The sequence below is a fragment of the Saimiri boliviensis genome, chromosome 11, assembly GCF_048565385.1.
Source record: "Saimiri boliviensis isolate mSaiBol1 chromosome 11, mSaiBol1.pri, whole genome shotgun sequence".
NCBI lineage: Eukaryota > Metazoa > Chordata > Mammalia > Primates > Cebidae > Saimiri > Saimiri boliviensis.
The window spans coordinates 5,371,516-5,392,015 of NC_133459.1; the positions used below are offsets into that span (position 1 = coordinate 5,371,516).

Below are 20,500 nucleotides of genomic sequence, written 5' to 3' on the forward strand. Positions count from 1 at the left end.
ATGGCTAACTGTGGCCTTGACCTCCCAGATTCAAGTGATCCTCTAGCCTCAGCCTCCCGAGTACCTTGGACTAGAAGCACACACTACTACAGGCTAGTTTTTGTATTTTTTGTGGACAGGGGGTTTCACCACAATGCCCAGGTTGGTCTCAAACTCCTGGCCTCAAGTGATCCACCCACCTTGGCCTCCCAAAGTGCTGGGATTACAGGTGTGAGCCACCATGCCCAGCCTCATGCCTCCATCTTACAGAGGCCTCACCTCACCCTCCAGCTACCGCTGCCTTTCCTGCTTTCTCTTCACAGCCAGACTCTGTAAACAGGTATCAGTATTCACGACTTCCTAGTTCTCACTGTCCACTCTTTATTTTTCCCAAGTGTTGTTTTAAAATATTTCTCTTCAGTTTTTAAAATATTTTTGAGAAGGAGTCTCACTCTGTTGCCCAGGCTGGAGTACAATGGCGCCATCTCAACTCACTGCAACCTCCGCCTCCCAGGTTCAAGGGATTCCCCTGCCTCAGCCTCCTGAGTAGCTGGGACTATAGGCTCACGCCACCACACCCGGCTAATTTTTGTATTTTCAGTAGAGACAGGGTTTCTCCACGTTGGCCAGGTTGGTATCGATCTCTTGATCTCAGGTGATCCACCTGCCTCAGCCTCCCAAAGTGCAGGGATGACAAGCATGAGCCACCGCGCCCAGGCTTGTTTTAAAATATTTCAAACCTACCAAAAATTCTAAGAACAGCACATGACCTCCACCCCCCTGGGCTGCCAGTTGTTGGTACCTGCCACAGCTGGCTTTCTCTCCCATTCTCTTCTCAGCGCCCTCCTCCCCTGGGGTAGAAAAATCATGGTGCTGCCTAAGAACAAAGACCAATTCCTGCAGAATTGTCGCACTCGGGAAACTGAACCTTGATATATAGTCCATATATAGTCTATGTGACATTTTCCCAAGTGTCTACATAATGTTCTCACAGGTATATTTCCTCATATAGGAAATAATTGAGATTCACACATGGCATTTGGTTGTGTCTCTTTATCCCTTAAGAATGAATTCTAAATAAAAATAAATAAATAAATAAATAAATAATGAATTCTGAGCCCGGTGCGGTGGCTCATGCCTGTAATCCCAGCACTTTGGGAGTCCGAGGTGGGTGGATCATGAGGTCAGGAGTTCAAGACCAGCCTGACCAATATGGTGAAACCTCATCTCTACTAAAAATATGAAAATTAGCTGGGCGTGGTGGCACACAGCTGTAGTCCAAGCTACTCGGGAGGCTGACGCAGAAGAATCACTTGAACCCAGGAGGTGGAGGTTGCAGTGAACCAAGATCTTGCCACTGTACTCCAGCCTGAGTGACAGAGTGAGACTCCATCTCAAAAAAAAAAAAAAAAAAAAAAGCAGAATAAATTCCAGCTGGGTGAGGTGTAGCTCACGCCTGTCATCCCAACACTTTGGGAAGCTGACGCAGGTGGATCGCTTAAGGTCAGGAGTTCAAGACCAGCCTGGCCAACATGGCAAAACCCCGTCTCAACTAAAAATACAAAAAATTAGCCAGGCGTGGTGGTTTGTTCCCATAGTTCCAGCTACTTGGGAGGCTGTGGCAGGAGAATCGCTTGAACCCAGAAGACAGAAGTTGCAGTGAGCTGAGGCCAGGCCACCGTACTCCAGCCTCCCTACTTGTTTTTTTGGTCTTTTACAACATTGACTTTTTTTTTTTTTCTTCAAGACAGAGTGTTGCTTTGTAGCCCAGGCTGGAGTACAGTGGCATGATCATGGCTCACGCAACCTCAACCTCCCAGACTCAAGTAATCCTCCTGCCTCAGCCTCCTTAGTAGCTGGGACTACTAAGCGCATGCCACAACACCCAGCTAGTTTTTTATTTTTACTGGAGAAAGGGTCTCACTATGTTGCTCAGGCTAGTCTCGATCTCCTGGGCTCAAGCGATCTGCCTGCCTTGACCTCCCAAAATGCTGGGATTACAGGCATAAGCCACTGTGCCTGGCCGACACTGAGATTTTTGAAGACTTCGAGCCAGCAGCCTGGCACAGAGCTCCTTGATGTGAAGCTGTCTGGTGGTCCTCAGAAAATTTCAAACTGAGCATTGGGGCGGGGACAGCACAGAGCTGACTGTGTTCTTACTCTTCGCCTGTAATGCTGGACCCTCTGGGAAACTCTGTGCCTGGTACAGTCTCAGTCCCTTTTCCCCCTGTACTTAATAAGTAACATGTGGCGCAGCACTTTGAGATGTTTTGTTCCCCAGTGATCTCATTCAGTCGCTTGAGGTCAGGAGTTCGAGACCAGCCTGGGCAACATGGCAAAACCCCATCTCTACTAAAAATACAAAAAATTAGCCAGGCGTGGTGGTGTGAGCCTGTAGTCTCAAGGGCCTTAGTATACATTGACGATTTTTACCTAAATCAATGATTTGATTCCTCTGATGGCTGCAAGGTTGGGGATTTCCTTTTTTTTTTTTTTTTTTTTTTTTTTTTGAGACAGGGTCTCTGTCATCCAGTCTGGAATGCAGTGGCACCATCTCGGCTCACTGCAACCTTCACCTCCTGGGTTCAAGGAATTCTCCTGCCTCAACCTCCCAAGTAGCTGGGACTACAGGCACACATCACCACAGCCAGCTAATTTTTAGTAGAGACAGGGTTTCACCATGTTGCCCAGGCTGGTCTCGAACTCCTGGGCTCAACTGATCCGCCCACCTCAGCTCCCCAAAGTGCTGGAATTAGTGCTGGGATTACTGGTGTGAGCCGCCGTGCCCAGCTTGGGGTCACTCTTGACGCTCTCTGTTATACCTCCATCTAGTGAGCCCAAAAATTCCGCTGGCTCCACCTTTAGTATCTGTGGCCTCAACCCAGCCAAAACTCATAAGCATACCACTGCCCAGCCACCTCTCAGCTGGGTGACAACAATGGCCTCAAAACTGGCCTCACTGCTACCCCCGTCCCCCATAATATGTTCTCCATGGGCAGCTAGGGTGGGCCCAGTTCAAAGAGGAGTCCCACTGTATCTACTCAAAGCCCTTCAAGGGTTCCCATCTCACTCTGAATAAAAGCCAAAGGGTTAAGGTTAGAGTTTTTGGTCTTTGATGACATTGACTTTTTTTTTAGGGTTAGGGTCACCTCGTTCAGGGACCTCCTATCCTGCTCTTCCATCCTGGCTCACTCCCCTCACCCACTGGCCTCCTGGTCATTCCGGTACATGCTCCTTCAGGGCAGCTCCCACCTCTGAGCTGTGACATCTGCCAGTCCCTGGCCTGAGACGCTTTTTCCCGGATACTGAAACACACAGCTCCCTGCCTCCCTCCCTCCCGCACAGCTTCCCCCAGGTCACCTTCTCATCCTCCTAATTCACCCTCCATACTCGCTTTCTGTCTTCAGCCCTTCTAGCACCTGACAGGCCACATATTATTCCACCCTGCTGCCTCCACACCTGCTCATTTCTGCAAGGACAGAAATGCTAGTCTTTCCCATTCAGCACCTGACCTCCAGCCCCAGCTGCTCCAAAAATACTTGTTTAATTGATGAATTAAGGCAGGGGAGAAGCACTGAAGAGTTTCTGGCTGGTGAAAGCCCAATGACAGATTTCTGAGATTGGGTGAGGACAGCAGAGAATGTGACAGACGGCAGGAGAGAGGAGGAGGCTGGGAAGAGTCTGAGTGTGTTTTTAACGTGATCATTATGTGTCTGGAGCCGCAGTGGGGGCGTTTCACGTGCGACTCACTCTCGTCCTACAAGATAGGGGCTGCTATTGTCCCTATTTCACACAAGAGGAAAGTAGGGCTCAGAGAGGTGAAATGACTTGTCTAAGGTCACACAGCCAGTAGAGCTGGGACTTGAAGCCAGTGTATGTGGGGCTCTAGATAGGAGATTTTTTTTTTTTTTTTTTTTTTTTTTTTCCTGAGACAGTCTCACTCTGTCACCCAGGCTGGAGAGCAGTGGCAAGATCTTGGCTCACTGCAACCTCCACCTCCCAGGTTCAAGCAATTCTCCTGTCTCAGTAGCTGGGATTACAGGCACATGCCACCATGCCTGGCTAATTTTTGAATTTTTAGTAGAGACGGGGTTTCACCATGTTGGTCAGGCTGGTCCTGAACTCCTGACCTCAGGTGATCCACCTACCTCAGCTGATCCACCCACCTCAGCCTCCCAAAGTGCTGGGATTACAGACGTGAGCTACGGCACCCAACCTGGATCCCAAATTTTAACCACATTCACCCCCTCTCATGGGTGTCTTGGGAGAGAGAGGCTGAGGGAGAGGCCGGCCTCAGGTCGGCTGGGATTGCAGGGACAGGAGGGAATCAGTCTCAGTTTGATGCAAGCCCCGTTGGCTCTCGTGTCCCTCCGCATCTCCATCTGACAGGAAACGGAACAGGGCACAGGACTGGCGGTCGGCAGGTGGCACTCCAGACAGGCCTGCCTGCTCAGGGAGGGGCTGATCCACATGGAGCCGGGCCCCGGGCAGGCTGCTGGGGACAGGATGACCCAGATTCCTGAAGGCAGCCTTGAGCGCCAGGTGCCCCTGGTTCCACGCCCTTCAGGAGTGATCTTCAAACTGTGCTGTCCGGGCTAGAAGTGGGGGTAATGGGATTGATCCCTCAACCCTGCAGCTCTTTCTGGTTTCCGCCTTAATCTACTATTAAAGAAAGTGCAAAAACTCCAGCCTGGGCATTAGCCGGTGTGGTGGCGCTCTCTTGTAGTCCCAGCTACTTGGGAGGCAGAGGTGGGAGGACTGCTTGAGCCCAGGAGGTTGAGGCTGCCGTGAGTCAGGATCACACTGCTGTGCACCAGCCTGGGTGACAGAGTGAGACCTGTCTCCAAAAAAAATTTTTTTTTTTTTTTTTTGAGACGGAGTTTCGCTCTTGTTACCCAGGCTGGAGTGCAATGGCGCGATCTCGGCTCACCGCAACCTCCGCCTCCTGGGTTCAGGCAATTCTCCTGCCTCAGCCTCCTGAGTAGCTGGGATTACAGGCACGCGCCACCATGCCCAGCTAATTTTTTGTGTTTTTAGTAGAGACGGGGTTTCACCATGTTGACCAGGATGGTCTCGATCTCTTGACCTCGTGATCCACCCACCCTGGCCTCCCAAAGTGCTGGGATTACAGGCTTGAGCCACCGCGCCCGGCCCAAAAAACATTTTAAAACCTACAAAAACCAGGGCCACCACGCCTGTAATTTCAGCACTTTGGGAGGCTGAGGCGGGCAGATCATGAGGTCAGGAGTTCAAGACCAGCCTGGCCAACATGGTGAAACCCTGTCTCTACTAAAAATATAAAAATTAGCCAGGGATGGTGGCAGGTGCCTGTAGTCCCAGCTACCTGAGAGGCTGAGGCAGAAGAATTTCTTGAACCTAGGAGGTGGAGGTTGCAGTGAGCCAAGATTGTGCCACTGCACCACTCCAGCCTGGGCGACAGAGCGAGACTCTCTCAAAAAAAAAAAAAAAAAGAAAAGAAAAGAAAAAGAAAAAGAAAAACTACAAAAACCAGTGAGGCGCAGCGGCTCACGCCTGTAATCCCAGCACTTCGGGGGACTGAGGCGGGCGGATCACCTGAGGTTGGGAGTTGGAGACCAGCCTGACCAACATGGAGAAGCCCTGGCTCTACTGGAAATACAAAATTAGCCGGGTGTGGCGGCACATGCCTGTGATCCCAGCTACTCAAGAGGCTGAGGCAGGAGAATCGCTTGAACCCTGGAGGTGGAGGTTGCAGTGAGCCAGGATCGTGCCACTGCACTCCAGCCTGGGCAACAAGAGCAAAACTCCATCTCAAAACAAAAGAAAAGAAAACAAAAACTACAAAAATCACTAAGCTCTCTTCAGCCAGTGCTCTGCCCACACCCTCACCCGGAACCCACAGGGCACTCCTGAGAGAAACATCAGGCTTTGCAGCTTCAGGGAGCCCAAGCTTCCGGTGTCTCCTCACGAGAATGATCTAGGGAAGAGCCCTGTCCCACCTTGTCCCCTCTTCCCAGGACCCCACCCCTGTCTGTGGACTCTGTGCCCAGCCAGCCTGGCAGAGGCTCCCAGCTCCAGTCCCTTCTGGGCCTTCTTAGATGTCCCGGTGCCAGGGGCCACAGACCTGCCCATGACCCAAGCCCTGGCCTCACCGCAGGTAGGAGGTGACATGGCAGGAGCCATGCTAGGTTAGAGGAGTTCTGGGAGGGTCTCTGAGACCCTTCTGGTCCAAGTCTGATTCTGTGCCACATTCTGGTTTTTAAGTCAATCCAGTATACAGACAGCAGATTTTATACCCTGATTCACTCCTTACAGAAGAGTCAGTATTCAACAAACAGGGACTGAGCCCTATGATGCGCTGCACCTGGATCCCTAGAAAGACTCCGGAGACCGGTTTCCCTGCTGTGCTGGTCTGGGTGGCCGCTACCGACACCCACCGAGACTGCTTGACTCCTCCAGCTGCTGCGGGAGCTGGTGCCCGACCTCCTCTGCTTCCCTCCTCTCCGCTGCCTCCAGGCTCAGGGGCACTGGGGGCACAGTGAAGCTCAGGCCCAGGATCTGAACCAGGTGGCTCCCAACTTTATCGAGCAGGTCTGGTTGGGGATGAAGTTCTGGAAACCTCCCAGGGAGAACCATAAGCCCAACTGGGAAGGTGGGATAGGTAGAGCCCCCTCGTGAAGTTTCTGCTCTCCATCCCACCTCACGCCCCACCCCCAAACCCCAGTCTCCCCAGCTCCTCCAGGGGCAGGACTCCCCCAGCACTAAAGCCGAATGGGCTCCTCTTGAAGCCACACTCCAGCCTCTTCTCTCAGACCCAACTGCCCTCCCCGCTACCTGCCCACCCTGTCCTGCCTCTGTCCTGTGGGAGGGACAGCAGGGACCAGGTCTCACCCCAAGGGAGGAGAGAGCCCACCCGTGGGAAGAGCCAGCTCCCACCCTCTCTAACGCCAGGCAGCTCAAATAACAGAGGGGGTGCCCTTTGGGGAACAGACGCCCGTGAGGATAGGGACGGAGAGCCAGACTTCCTCCCTCGTACAAAGGCTGGGGCCAGAGGCAGAAGGAGGCTGTGGGCAGGGCCAGGGCAGAGGACGAAAGGGAGAGGGGCGGCCCTACACAGGGCCCGGGACCCACAGGTGCGTCTGGAGCTGGCCCCAGACACAAAGGGCCAAGGGTTGGCGGGGACATCTTGGCCGGTGGGGACACTCCCCGGAGTCCCAGGTCTCCCTCCCCAGGGTGCAGCTGCCCAGGTAGGGGGCTCATCTGCCGGGGGCCGCCTCCTTCGCCGGGGATAGGGGGGTCACAGGGCCCACATTCATGCGCACCCCCGCCCCGGCCTCCCGCGCAGGGCTGGGCGGCTGCGGGCAGGAACCGGGCACCCAGTCCCATCCCCACCCCGGCCCGGCCCAGTACCTGGCCTTCACCATCTCGAGCACGACCCCCGGCCCAGGGGGGCTCCGAGTCCCGGGAGGGCAGCCCCGGGCCTGGCCTGGAGGCCGCGAGGCGCCCGGAGACACCGGGTCCCGTCCCCATGGCGGCAGGAGGAAGCCGCAGTCTGCGCCGCCCGCCGGACAAAGCGCAGAGCCCCGCTTCCTGCCATTGTGCGGCCGCGCCCGCCCCCGCCGAGCTCGGGACCCCAGGGAGGGCTGGGCCCGGAACAGCCCCCAGTCCCCCAGGAAGGCGTACGCCTCCCTCCCGCCCAGGCCCCGGCCGCCCAGCCCTGGGGATCCCCACCTCCCCGCCCGGGAACCCTCACCCCCTCGCCTCTGTCCGGCCCCGGGGACCCCCATGCCCCCGCCTCTGCCCCTGGAGACTCCCACCTCTGCGCCTCTGTCAAGCCCCCGGGACCCACGCCCCCACCTCTGCCCAGCCCCGGGGGACCCCCACCTCTGCGTCTCTGCACGGCGGCCCGGGGCCCCTCTCTGCTCTGACTCCCTCCTCAACACCAGTGCCAATGCCTAGCTCAGAGAGCCCCTCAGAACCTGCTCCCTCCCCTGGGGAGCTCCTTGAATGCTGGAGGCGGAGGATGCCGGTGACACCCCCGCACCTCACATGGAGACTGCAGAGCCCCTGCCCTGGGCCACCCGACCCCCCTAGACCTGGGGGTGCCCACTCTGTTGTGGTCTCCACCTCACCCCCAGCGCCAACACCAAAGGTTCCTCCCAGCCAGAAGGGCACCTTCCCTCCTCCCTTCCTCCTGGAGAACCCCACAGCCACATCAGAGCTTCAGCCCAGGGGATCCCTTCTTCCTCCCAGCAAGGGAGCTCTTAGAATCCAGGCACAAGAAGGGGAAGGCCAGGACGGGACACATTTCCCTCGGGGTCCTAGGCCCTGGCTCTCTATCCCTGGGGACACCCCTCTCTACTCCATTCACACACCCACCCCAACCTTACAACGGGCACTCATCTCAGTCCCTCCCATCATCTTGGAGACCCTAACTTGAGAGCCTGAGCCCCAGGGACACCCCTCTTAGTGCCCACTGCCCAGGTATGGCAGAGGCCAAGAGCTAAGGGCCGGTGGCTTCTGGAAAGGGCCATGAGCAGAAGGAGGGCTGCTCTGAGAGGCTATCCTGGGCAGTCCCAGGGAGCAGGGTGAGGTGTAGGCATCAGGAAACCCTGGCAACCCACGTGGCACAGCAGCCCAGGTCCCTGTGACTTTAGGCTGGTTCCCCCCCCGCTAGGGGGCACTCGGCACAGCCAGAGAGGATGCAAACCACACCCCCATCCCCCACCCCACAGCCTTTACTGCTGGGGTCACCACGATGTGGCTGTCAAAGCACTTTTACATTGATTCCCAGGAAGGCAGGGCAGGCACTATTCTCCCCATTCACGGGGTGGGGGATAAAGTGACATAAGGAGACGCAAGCCCTCTGCTGGTAGTGACTTACTGTGATAACAAGGTGGAAAAAAAAAGAGAGACGTAAGTCCATGGGCAAGACTGAAACCCAGACGAGCTCTGGGATTCTGGAATGGCCTCCGTGGGACACTCCTCAGTACCCATGGAGGTGGGGTGGCCATGCTGTCTGTCATCAGCCCACCCACCCCTAACAGCTCCTCCTCCGTCTGGTTCATGGAGAAAGAGGGTTTACGAGATGGCTTTGGGAGGGCAGCGGCAGTTTATCAGAGGCTGGGAGACTCCCAGGACTGTCTCCACTCCCAAAGTCCAAGTCACCCACTGTCTACACCACAGGCAGACGGCAGAGGTTTTTCTTTTTCTTTCTTGTTGCCCAGGCTGGAGTGCAATGTCACAATCTCAGCTTTCCACAACCTCCACCTCCCGGGGTTCAAGTGATTCCCCTGCCTCAGCCTCCCGAGTAGCTGGGATTACAGGCATGTGCCACCATGCCCGACTCATTTTATATTTTTAGTAGAGATGGGGTTTCTCCATGTTTATCAGGCTGGTCTTGAACTCCTGACCTCAGGTGATCTGCACACCTCGGCCTCCCAAAGTGCTGGGATTACAGACATGAGCCACTGTGCCCGGCTAATTTTGTATTTTTAGTAGAGATGGGGTTTCTCCATGTTGATCAGACTGGTCTTGAATTGCTGACCTCAAGTGATCTGCACACCTCAGCCTCTCAAAGTGCTGAGATTACAGGCATGAGCCACCACGCCCGACTCAGAGTTGGTTTTTTGGAGACGGAATCTTGCTCTGTTGCCCAGGCTGGAGTATAGCAGCGTGATCCTGGCTCACCCCAACCTCCACCTCCCAGGTTCAAGCGATTCTCGGCCTCCTGAGTAGCTGGGATTATAGGCACCCACCACCATGCCCAGCTAATGTTTGTATTTTAGTAAAGACGGGGTTTCACCATGGTAGCCAGGCTGGTTACAAACTCCTGATCTCAACTGATCCACCCACCTTGGCCTCCCAAAGTGCTGAGGTTATAGGCATGAGCCACCATGCCTGGCCAACAGACAGAGTTTTGAAAACTAAACCTTCCCATCTTGCTTAGAATAAAATCCCACCACGCCTGGCTCCCACCTCAATTCCCAGCTGGTAGGCACAGTGGTCTACCTGCCAGTCTGCCTTCTCTCCCTACAGCTCACCAAGCTCAGGGCCTTCACCTCTGTATCTTCTGTCTGGAATTCCACATACCCCCATCTTCAAACAGCTGGCACCAAGCCCCAACTTCAATGTTACCTCCAAGATGTCCTTTCTCTCCTTCAAAATAAACCACCCTTACCCTCCCACTGTCAATTCCTTTAAATTATTTCCTTCTCAGCATTTCTTACTACCTGTAATTCATTTCTTTGTTCGCTTTTTTTTTTTTTTTTTTAAATCATTCTTCCCTACTAGACTAGCCTCTCCAGAGACCAGAGCCTTGGCCATCTGGATCTCACTGTGTCCTCAGCACTTAGGAAACCCTGGCAACCCACCTGGCACAGCAGCTCAGGTCCCTGCCGCTCTAGGCCCGGTGACTACCGCCAGGTGGCAACAGTCCTAATGCACAGTAGGTGTGCTTGGTGGAGATGAGATCAGCGAACGGATGGATGAAGGTAGAAGAAGGGCCTTCATGCCACAGAAGGACACGGGGACAGGAAAGGGCTTGGCCAGGATATCCCCTCCTGCGGCCAACGGTCCACGAAACCTTCCCCACTGCCAGACCAAAGGTCTCTTCCTCTTCTAGCATCCATGACCTTGGGCTACTGGCCCTGGGCAGGTGAGTTTCTGCTTCAAATTGGGTGGCCTTGCCCCAGACCTCCACCCCGTGCTGCCCCAGAGGCAGATAACTGCATTTCACTGCGCATTCCCGAGTGCCTCGCCTGTCCCAGGAGTTCTAGACAGTGAATCCCACTCACTCTTCTCAACGACTCTTCGGAGGAGATGCTGTTACTACCCCCATTGAACAGATAAATGTCAACCTGTGTCAACCGACTTGCCCCAAAGTCACCAGCTGCTACGTGGGGAAATGGGTGTCTCAGGCCCAGGGCAGGGGTGGGACCAGAAGACAGCTGAATATTGGTTTGGGCAACAGGGACTTAGAGACCGCCTTCTTGAAGACATGGCAGATTCCAAAGCCAGCTTGTGGGGAGACCCTGGTGTGGGGTAGCCAGACTGCATCAAGTGGAGACCGCCAGCTGGGTCACGCCAGATCACCAGAGGTCACCTGAGTGCCTGGGCCCTGGCCATCCCTGAGTGAGGCTGCTGCCTGGGGACTCGGCCAGGGTTGGGGACTGCTCCTTAGGGGCAAGAGGGTGGATCAGAAAGGAGCTGCCAACCCTTGTACCAGGGCAGGGGGGTGGGCCTGGGCAGGCTCCTGAGTTCCCACCTCCTCTCCACAGCAGGGAGCTGGAACAGCTCAGGGGCAGGCCCAAGAAGTCCTGGCCCCAGACTCCCTGGGGAGGGGGCCCCTCCCCAGCCCAGCCTCAGCTCCAGGCTTGTGAGTCAGGCCTGGCTTGTTGAAACTGATACCCAGAAACCAGATGCGGAGGCGGATGAATAATGGAGACTCCCAGGCAGGAGCCCCCCACCCGGCTGTTCTCCCTCAGTACCACCTCCCCGAGTCCCGGAAAAGCAGATGGGAAACCAAGGGGTCCCCCGGGCATCCCTGCCCCACGACGAGCTGGGGCTCCAGCCCGGTCTGGGTGAGAGAGGGACCTCCCTGTCCAGGAGAGGACCCCGATCTGGGGCCAGCTCCAGGCTCTGCAGGCAGCAGATAGGCCTGGAACCAGGAGTCCGGACTCTCTGGCTGGAAGATGTCCTTGCCAGGGGTTCCCCCCAAGGCTAAGCTCCCCTGGGAGCCTGCTAGTTGCAAGGCCCCACCCGACACCCTGGAAATCCGGGGTGGAGGTTGCATGCGTAGGCAGGCCAGCAAGGGCGGGGCAGCTCTGCCAGGAGGCTCTCTAAGCTCCACCCGGCCCACCCACCCTCCTTTCCCCTAGGCCCAGGCCTCACCCATCACCCCTCGGGTTCTGAGGCTCGCCTGACCTAAGGCCCTGCCCTGTGCTGGGCAGATGGCAGGGGCACAGAAAACCCCTCCCCAGGCCAGGCCCGCCTTACAGGTCCTAGAAGCCAGGAAGGCCCCTTCCTCCCCAGAGCGGTCCTGGCTGGGATTCCCAAGGCTGGGACCCAGAGCTAGAGAGAGCCGGCAGGGCTGCAGTCGGTGAACATCCCCTCCTGCCGGGCCCCCGCAGTTCCCAGCCCCAGACCCCAGCGTGTGTGTCTTCGGAGCAGCCCCCTCCCTGGTACCACTTAGAAGGCTCCTTGGTAGGGAGAGAGGGAAGAGGGCACCTGCCTGGGCTTCAGAAGACCTTGGCTGGAGCCCACGAACCCCTATCCTTCCCCCACTGGGCCTCAATCTCCCCAGCTGTGCTGAGAGGGCACTGGCCCTTCTCTAGAATTCAGTATACGGGGATGGCTGCCAGGTCCTAGCATGTGCGGGGACCCTGGCCAAGGGGCAGGGGAATCGTAAAATACCCCTGAGCTCCCTAAACCTGAGGAGTTATTAAGGAATCTCTAGGGGCCCCCTTGGCCTCCATTTCCCAGGCTTCCACCAAGGCAGGCCAGGGACTCCCCAGGTTCAAGGGCCCCCCCGCATCCCCGACCCCCAAGCGGGTGCCTGCGGCCGCGCAGACTGCCCGAGGCACAGCCTCTGGCGCCCCCTGCTGGCCTCGAGAGGGCTTTTCCGCCTGGGACCGACTCCGGGACTGACCAAAGGGGCAGGGTCGGCTGAGCCTCCCAGCCACGCCGCGCGCCCAGGTCCCTCCAGGCTCCCCCTGCCCCGCCAATACCCCTCATACCGGGACTGGGGTCTCATAGACTCCTCACTGCCGTATCTCCGAGCCGCCCCACCCTAGAAACACAGGGGCTGGGGCGGGCGCTTGAACCCATTCCACCTTCAAGTAAACGGAGATATAGCTGGTGAGGACCCCGTACCCACTCACAGGCCTGGCACTACGTGGGAGGCCACTCAACTCCGGGTTCCGTCCATAGGTTTAAAGGGGTCCTGGTGCCCAGACCCACCCCGCGTCCGGAGCACAGCTCCCACTTCCCCGCGACTCACCTAGGAACAGGACCAGGGTCTCCTCCCCTGTGTCTGAGGCTCGGGCCAAGACTGCCAAAGCCTCATGAGGCGCGCGGGGAGAGGGGGACGGGAGCTGCGGGACGGGCTCAGTCGACTCCGCGCCGACTGGGGTGCGGTACGTACGGGAATTACGGTAGCCGCGCGGGCGCTACCACCTGGACGGGCCGGGATGTACCAACGGCGCCGCCCGGCTGGGACGGGGGAGAGGAGGGGTCCGAGGAAGGGCCCTGCGCCGGACCAAGGGAGGTGACTGGAGGCCGGGCCGCTGCTTGGGGTGATCCAGGATCCGGGCTCAGGGGAGGGGGTGGGGCGCGTCACTGTCCCCGAGGGGCCTGCCCTTTACAGAGCTCCAAAAAGTTCAAAGTCGCTGGTCTTTAACCTGGGCTTGAAGACGGGGGGTCTCGCCCATCCCGGAAGAGGGGTGGGGGGAGACCAGGGCCCGCGACTGGAAGCCTCCCCGCGACAGAATAGCCCAAGGGGACCAGGCAAAGGGACCCGCAGGCCGAGCCCGCCCCGGAATCGCCCGGAGCCAGGCTCGCTTCCGCTCCATTATAAAAAGCAGGATTCGGATCTGTGGCCTCCGCGGTGCCCCAGAAACAGCCCGCTTTTCTCCGCCCCCCCCCAACTTTTTATTTCTGGCCCAGGTGGCACGGCCGAAAAAGGGTGCCATTCCGCCATTTAGTGGTTCCCAGTTCCCCTCTCCCAGCAGCGGGAGTTTAGAATAACTCTGGGCTCAGGACTGGGAAGGGTATGGATACAGGGGGCCTACTCGAGGAGGCGGGGTTCAGGTTCACCAGCCTGTTTCGAACTTTCAAGCTTTCTACACCGCCCTCCCCCACCCCTTCCCAGGCCCAAACTTCCAGACTGCCCCATCCCACCCTTGGGACCAGGCCTTTCCTAGGGCAGCTCCTGGCTGGGCCAGGGGCTCCATGTCTTCACCTGCTCTCCCAAAACTACTTAGCCAAAACCCAGGAGTCCCCTTGCATTGTTTCCCTGGGCCTGCCCCTTTCTTCGGCTGCAGACAACCCCACCACCTCTCTCCAGGGACCAGTCACCTCCAGAGATGGCCCAAACCTGGCTGGCCATTTCCCAGGACATCCTGCTCTGCGCTGTTCACCCCGAAAGCATTGCCCAGGAGAATAGGTGATTCCCTCTCCCGTTATTCACATCCTGCCTGTTCCTTCTCCATGGGGACCTCAGTTCCACCCCTTCCTCACCACTCCTCCCTCCACACATGCACACCGTGACTCATCTGCCACCTCACAGGCCATTGTTAAGCTGCAAGGGAACTCTGAGATCCTCCCGTCCAACCTCCACTCCACACTGTGATCCCCTCTACGCCTCCCTTTCTGTCTCGGCTTGCATATGTCTAGTGGCGGGGTGCTCACTACCTCTACTTCGGAGATAGCTCCAGCTGCTGGAAACTTTCCTGTACTGTGCCGAACCCCACCTCCCTGTCAAGGCCCCTTGGGAGCCGTGCAGAAAAATTCACAGTTTTCCTCCTGAGAGGTCGGTAGAAATGGGAGGCTCTGAGGACAGGCAGGCTTGGTGTGAGTCCTGCTCTTGCCTTGCTTGCCAAATAATTTTACCTCGCCAATCTGCAGGGTCCTCTCTAGGAAATAAAGACGGGGCAGCCCCTATGGCAGAGGGAGAGATGGCCAGATGAGGTTCCTGTGCCAGGCGCTAAGGCAGGGCCTGGCGCACAGCACGTGCTGATCAGCGGTGGCTGCTGGAATCACTACCTCCTCCATGATAAACACCCTCACGTGGTGGCCCAGTGTCCTGTGTGGCCCAGGGCCACAAGTGCCCTCCCCCACACCTCATTGTGACCTCAGGCGCCCTGACTGGAGCAGAGTGTCCAGTGAAGCCCAGCAGGGAGCTGGGGGTTCACACACTGTCCCATGGCCACCTTGAAGGAGGACAGGGGAACCCACAATACCATCACCCTGCCTCGATCTCCCCTGCCTTCCCCCATCTCCCCACACTCTCGGCTCCACCTGTGTGCAAGAAGCTGTGGATGGGATGGAGCCTGGGGAGGTCTTAGATCCCAGGGCGGGTATGGAGGCCACACCCAAAGTCTAGAGGTGTCTTTGTTTCCCCCACTCGCAGGACACCCTGCACACCTACGCCGTGCTGGGCTCTATGCTAAGCACGTTATATATGGGCCTCTCTTCGTCCTTACTGCAGGATTATTTTCCAGATGAGGAACCCGGGGCTTAGGGAAGTGTAGTGACGTCCCCAGGGTTGCACAGCTGGAAAAAAGTAGGTTTGATCCTGGAGCTCAGAGGTGTGGACTGCTCTACATAGCTTCATCCTGGGGAGAGGCCATTTCTCTCCTGGGGTCTCCATGACACACAGTCCAGACCCCTCACCTGGATATGCAGGTGCTCCTAGGCCAGAATGCCTCTCCCTCCTCCCTGTGCCCGCTGGCCTCGCTTGCCCCTTACAGCCCCCCATGTCCCTCCCCTGCTCACTCAGCTTTCCTCCATCTCAGTACCTCTTTAATCTTCAGGACTCCAGCTGCCTCCTCCAGGAAGTCCATCCTGATTAGCCCTCCCCCAGTGGGAACTCCAGGGGCAGGGGATAGGGGACAGATGGCAAATTCATCTCAGAAGCTCCAGTGCCCAGGAGAGCCTCAAACAGAACATTAAGTGTGGGCCGAGAAGCTGAAGGGTCTAGCCCTGCCTGAAATCGCTCCTTCGCCAGGGCAGCCTGGGGGGGAAGTCTGGCCAACCAGGATCACTTCCCTTCCTTCCTCCCAGCACTGCCAGAGTGTCACCTCCAGCAAGATGTCCCCTTTGTTCCCTGGAGATCTCCTGGGCCTAGAACTGGGCCTGGCACTGACAGATGCCCACAGCTAGTCTGGTAAATGAATAAATGAAGTCTTCTCCTTCACATCCTGGAGAGTAAGAACGGGACTCTTGATCAGACGAGCCTCACTCAGGCCAGGCTCTGACAATCATGCTGTGTGATGTGGGCAAGTTCCTCTACCTCTCTGGGCCTCCACTTCCTTACGAGTCACGTGGTCATAAGAATAACACTCTTCTTCTGAGGGTCTCATGAGGCTTCACTGAGCCTAACACCCCGCCTGGCATGTAAATATGTTCGGTCAGCAATAATTGTTATTATTTTTTGAGACAGAATCTCCCTCTGTCGCCCAGGCTGGAGTGCAAGGGCACCATCTCAGCTCACTGCAACCTCTGCCTCCCAGGTTCAAGCAATTCTCCCGCCTCACCCTCCCGAGTAGCTGGGAATACAGGTGTGTGCCACCATGCTCGGCTCATTATTTTTTATATTTTTGGCAGAGATGGGGTTTCACCATGTTGGCCAGACTGGTCTCAAACTTCTGACCTCAAGTGATCAACTTGCCTCGGCCTCCCAAAGTGCTGGGATTACAGGCATGAGCCACCGCGCCCAGCCTGTTACTCTTATTTCCGAGACAGGGTCTCTCTCTGCTGCCCAGGCTTGAGTGCAGTGGCACAGTCATGGCTCACTACAGCCTCGATGTCCCAGGCTCAAACAATCCTCTCACCTCACCCTCCCCAGTAGCTGGAACTACAGGTGCCTACCACCACACCTGGCCAATTTATTTTTTTTTTAATTTTAGTAGACAGAGGTCTCCCTATGTTGCCCAGGCTGGTCTCAGACGTCTGGGCTCAAGCAATCCTCCTGCCTCAGCCTCCCAAAGTGCTGAGATTGAAGGTGTGAGCAACCATGCCCAGCAAGTCGTGGTTATTATTATCATCAACAATGTTATTCTTTGGACACTATTACCAAATCTGAGTGTCCCTCACCTCCTCTCCACCACTGCTTCTCCCTTCCCGGACTGCCCTTGCCTCTGTTCTGCCTATCCATGTTTTCACATCCATTAAAGGCCCCCTCCTCCAGGATGCCCTCCCTGACTGGCCCTCTCTGCCTCTGATCATTCAGGCATTTCTGCCCCTACAATGAGCTTGTGCCATTTGTCTGAAAGGGCATCCTAGTGGTGACAGGGCCCAGAGTCTCCCAGTACAGGCTGGGTGACCCTCGTCAGCTGATGCTAATGTCAGCTGTGCTGAGTTCCAGGCGGGCCAGGGCTGGAGGTGCGGTCTGGAAGCTGTAGAGGGAACACACCCACTCTGAGACCAGCTCTCTTCTCCCAGGCCTCATCTCTACGAAGGCTGGACCCTCCCTCCTCTGTCCCTGCCTGAGCAGCTTGGGGACCTGCCCTGGGAGCAGCTGTCCAGAGGAGGGGCTGGAACGGTGTGCTTTGGTGCCCCAGCCACCCCTGCAGGTCAGGCAAAAGCCTCAGGGCTCTGCAGGCCTCTGGCAGGATGCATATTGCGGGGAGCTGAGGCCAATTTGTTGCCAGGAGCCCCCATCTGGGAAAGAGGCAACCAGCCAACGCCAGAGCCCAATGCCAGGCACCATCCGTGCCAGCAGATTGTATCTGACATCACATCACCCCCCTGCCTGGTGACCACGGCAACTGGAGGCCGCCCCCTCCCCGCCCCGCCCCCACAGCAGTTCTTGTTCCCTCACTGCAGTCCTCCTGTGCAGAATGAGTGAGTGTGTGTGTGTCTGGTGGAGTGGGGGAGGGGAGCGGGGGGTGGGGGGTGGCATTTTACATTTCCTGCAGCTGGCAGCGCTGAGACACACAGTGGAAGGGAAAACGGGCCCTGGTGTGACGCAGACCTGGGTACTGGGTTCAAATCCCAGCTCTCCCACTTCCTAGCAGTCTGTCCCTGAGCGAGCCACTTCACCTCTCTGGGCTTCAGTTTCCCCATCTGTAAGTGGGAATAAGGACAGGACTATCTCAGAAACCCAGAGGGAGGAATCAGTGAGTCCCCGTGCCTGGACCGATACTAAGTTGCGCAGTTATTACTACTGTCACGTAAATGGTTGCTGGGAGAGGCCAAGCCTGGCTCCAAAACCACCTCTCATGAGCTGTGGAGCCTTGGCCAAATCACTGCACCTCTCTGAACCTTGGTATCTTCATCTGGAAAACAGGGTGATGATGCCTTCCCTGCAGAGCTGCCACAAGCAGTGCATATGGCACAGAAAGCAGGTGGCACCGAGCCCAGCACGTCACAGGCAGAAGCGCCCAGGCAGTGCTGCTATCCTTTTTCCTGCTCCCTTTCTCCCTGATTTATACTTTGCCCCACTCCCAGCTCCCGAGCCCTGGCACTCCAGGGCCCCTTCCTCCTTTTGTCATCACCAGGACCATGGTCACACTCACCATGTGCCAAAGCACCTCAGACCCATGCCCAGACCTGAAGAGTGGCCAAGTACCACAGGAAGGGTGCCAGCTGGGCACTACACCAGCACGGTGGGAGACCGCTTCCCCTGGCTGAGTCTCAGCTTCCTTATGTGTGACATGAGGCTACAGCTCCTGTCACCTCAGAATGGTTGTAAGGACCACAGTGTAGCAAAGGACTTTAGGGAACCCCCACACCCCTGACTCCACTGTTCTTGAGCTGGGGTGAGGCCCTCTGCCCCCTAAACCAGACCTACCCTTGAACCCAGAGGACACTGTGGCCCAGCCAGCCGCACCCATGCCAGGATCTGTGGAGAGCTGGTGCTGGGACAGAGAGGGCAGTTAGAGTCCTGGCCCCTCTGCCCCCAAGTGTCCCAGGCTCTCCAGCCTCCTTACCTTGGCCGCGCGCCCCTTGTCCATGCAGGTGGGGTTCTGACAGCGAAGTCCCTTCTCTTCCGCTGGTCTCTGGTCATCTGCAGGGGAGAAGCAGAGGGCATCAGTCAGCGGGGCACCCAGGCTCCCCCCTGGGCCCCAGTGGCCTCCCGACAAGAGGAGGGTGGGGCAATCTCCTCAGTCCTCCCTTCAAAGGAGGTCAACGTCCCTTTCTCTCTTAAATGCCAACTTATCTGCACGGGAATCTGTTTGCAGAGCCCTTTTCTCCTGCAGTTCCCCAGGGAAATTATCCAGATTCCACAGGGAGAAAACATCTTTGGAAATAAGCTGCTCCCTTTCTCTGTCCCTCTAGTCTGGGAGATAAGTGGGGGAGCGCTCAGTGACCTTTTGGGGCCCCAGACTTCCCAAGGGGTCTCGGTAGGGCTGCTGGGGGTAGAACACTCCAGGGTCCCAGATTCCTGCTAACCCTGCGCCCTGCATCGCTCCCTTTAGAGACAGAGGAGCCCCCGACGTTCTGGGGCGACCCCCGTTCCCCGAGACTCATCTTTGACCCTGAATTTGGCCCCCTCCAATCTGCCTCTTTCTAGGGGCTGGAGTACACCACGGTGGGGTCAGAGCGGCCCAGCCAGCGAGAGGCGGGGGGAGACAGGGAGAAGCGGGGTGCTGCCGAGGCAGGCCCCGACTTGGGGGCCGAGTTTGGGTACCCGCCCGGAGCCCGGTCGGCGCCCACCCCCTTGCCTGGAGCAGGCCCTCCCGGAGGAGGTTAGGAGCCGGCCCGACCCCCAGACCCCCGCCGCGCGCCCGCCGGGACCCCCGCCCGCCGGGACCCCCGCCCGCACTCACCCATGGACCAGGCGCGGGGCCGCGCTGGGGGCGGGCGGCGGGCGGGGCGCCGGGGACGACGGGGACTGGGAGGCCGCAGCGCCGCCGCTGCCGGACCCTCGCGCGGGAGGCGGGCGGGGCAGGTGGGCGGGGAGGAGCCGCGGCGGCCCCGCCTCGGGGGCGGGGGGGCGGGAGCGCGGCCGGGCCTCGGCGCAGACGGTAGCACCCCTCCCGTCCCGGCTCCCCGGCCCCTGCGCGCCGCGGTCCGGAGGCGGCCTCCACCTCCCACAGGGCGGGCACCAGGGCGGGCACCAGGGCGGCTCAGGAAGCCAGTACGGCTCTGGCCTGGAGGGTGCCGTCCACGCGGAGGGTGCGGGTCCGCAGGAATGCAGCCCGGGACCCCCGCAAGGCCCCCACCCCCGCCCAGAATCGCGGTCTCCGAGGTCAGTTTCCATGGCAACACGGAGCTGCCCCGCGCAGGGTGGGGGCTGTCACCAGAGGGACTCGCCTGCCACTGCTCGTGCTTCTGCTTCTCCTCTGTTGGTTCAGAGTTTTAAACTTTATTGAAGTCCAGGCCGGGCGCGGTGGCTCACGCCTGTAATCCCAGCACTTTGGGAGGCCGAGGCGGGTGGATCACGAGGTCGAGAGATCGAGACCATCCTGGTCAACATGGTGAAACCCCGTCTCTACTAAAAATGCAAAAATTAGCTGGGCATGGTGGCGCGTGCCTGTAATCCCAGCTACTCGGGAGGCTGAGGCAGGAGAATTGCTTGAACCCAGGAGGCCTCGGAGGTTGCGGTGAGCCGAGATCGTGCCATTGCACTCCAGCCTGGGTAACAAGAGCAAAACTCCGTCTCAAAACAGCAACAACAAAAACAAACTTTATTGAAGTCCAAATGCGGACAGAGAAGTGCACCTGTCCTGTGAGCACAGCTCAATACACTTTCAGGAAACTTTTACGAAATAACCTGCGCCCAGATCGCAGAGGTCCCCACCCAGCCCCGGTAACCTCCCTCGTGCCAACCGGTCCTCCCAAGGGCACCGCTGCCCTGACTTCCAACACATCGATT

The 20,500-nt window shown here is 57.8% G+C and overlaps 1 protein-coding gene across 6 annotated transcripts in view; it reads right to left on the reverse strand.

Moving 5' to 3' along the window:
- Positions 1-19,563, reverse strand: part of PLEKHG5 (pleckstrin homology and RhoGEF domain containing G5) — a 31,773-nt gene extending 12,210 nt beyond the window's left edge. Inside the window, exons 1-2 of one of the 6 annotated variants that reach the window (XM_039473716.2) lie at positions 19,452-19,563; positions 18,612-18,688 (exon numbers count right to left, since the gene is read on the reverse strand). In XM_039473716.2, the coding sequence (XP_039329650.1) occupies positions 18,612-18,688; positions 19,452-19,455 (81 nt within the window). In that variant the 5' untranslated portion in view covers positions 19,456-19,563. Of the gene's footprint in view, positions 1-7,368; positions 7,603-7,842; positions 8,149-12,958; positions 13,575-18,611; positions 18,689-19,451 lie in introns of those variants that run through there. The other 5 variants (XM_039473717.2, XM_039473718.2, XM_039473715.2 and 2 more) reach the window with 5 other exon arrangements.
- Positions 19,564-20,500: the final 937 nt, after the last annotated feature.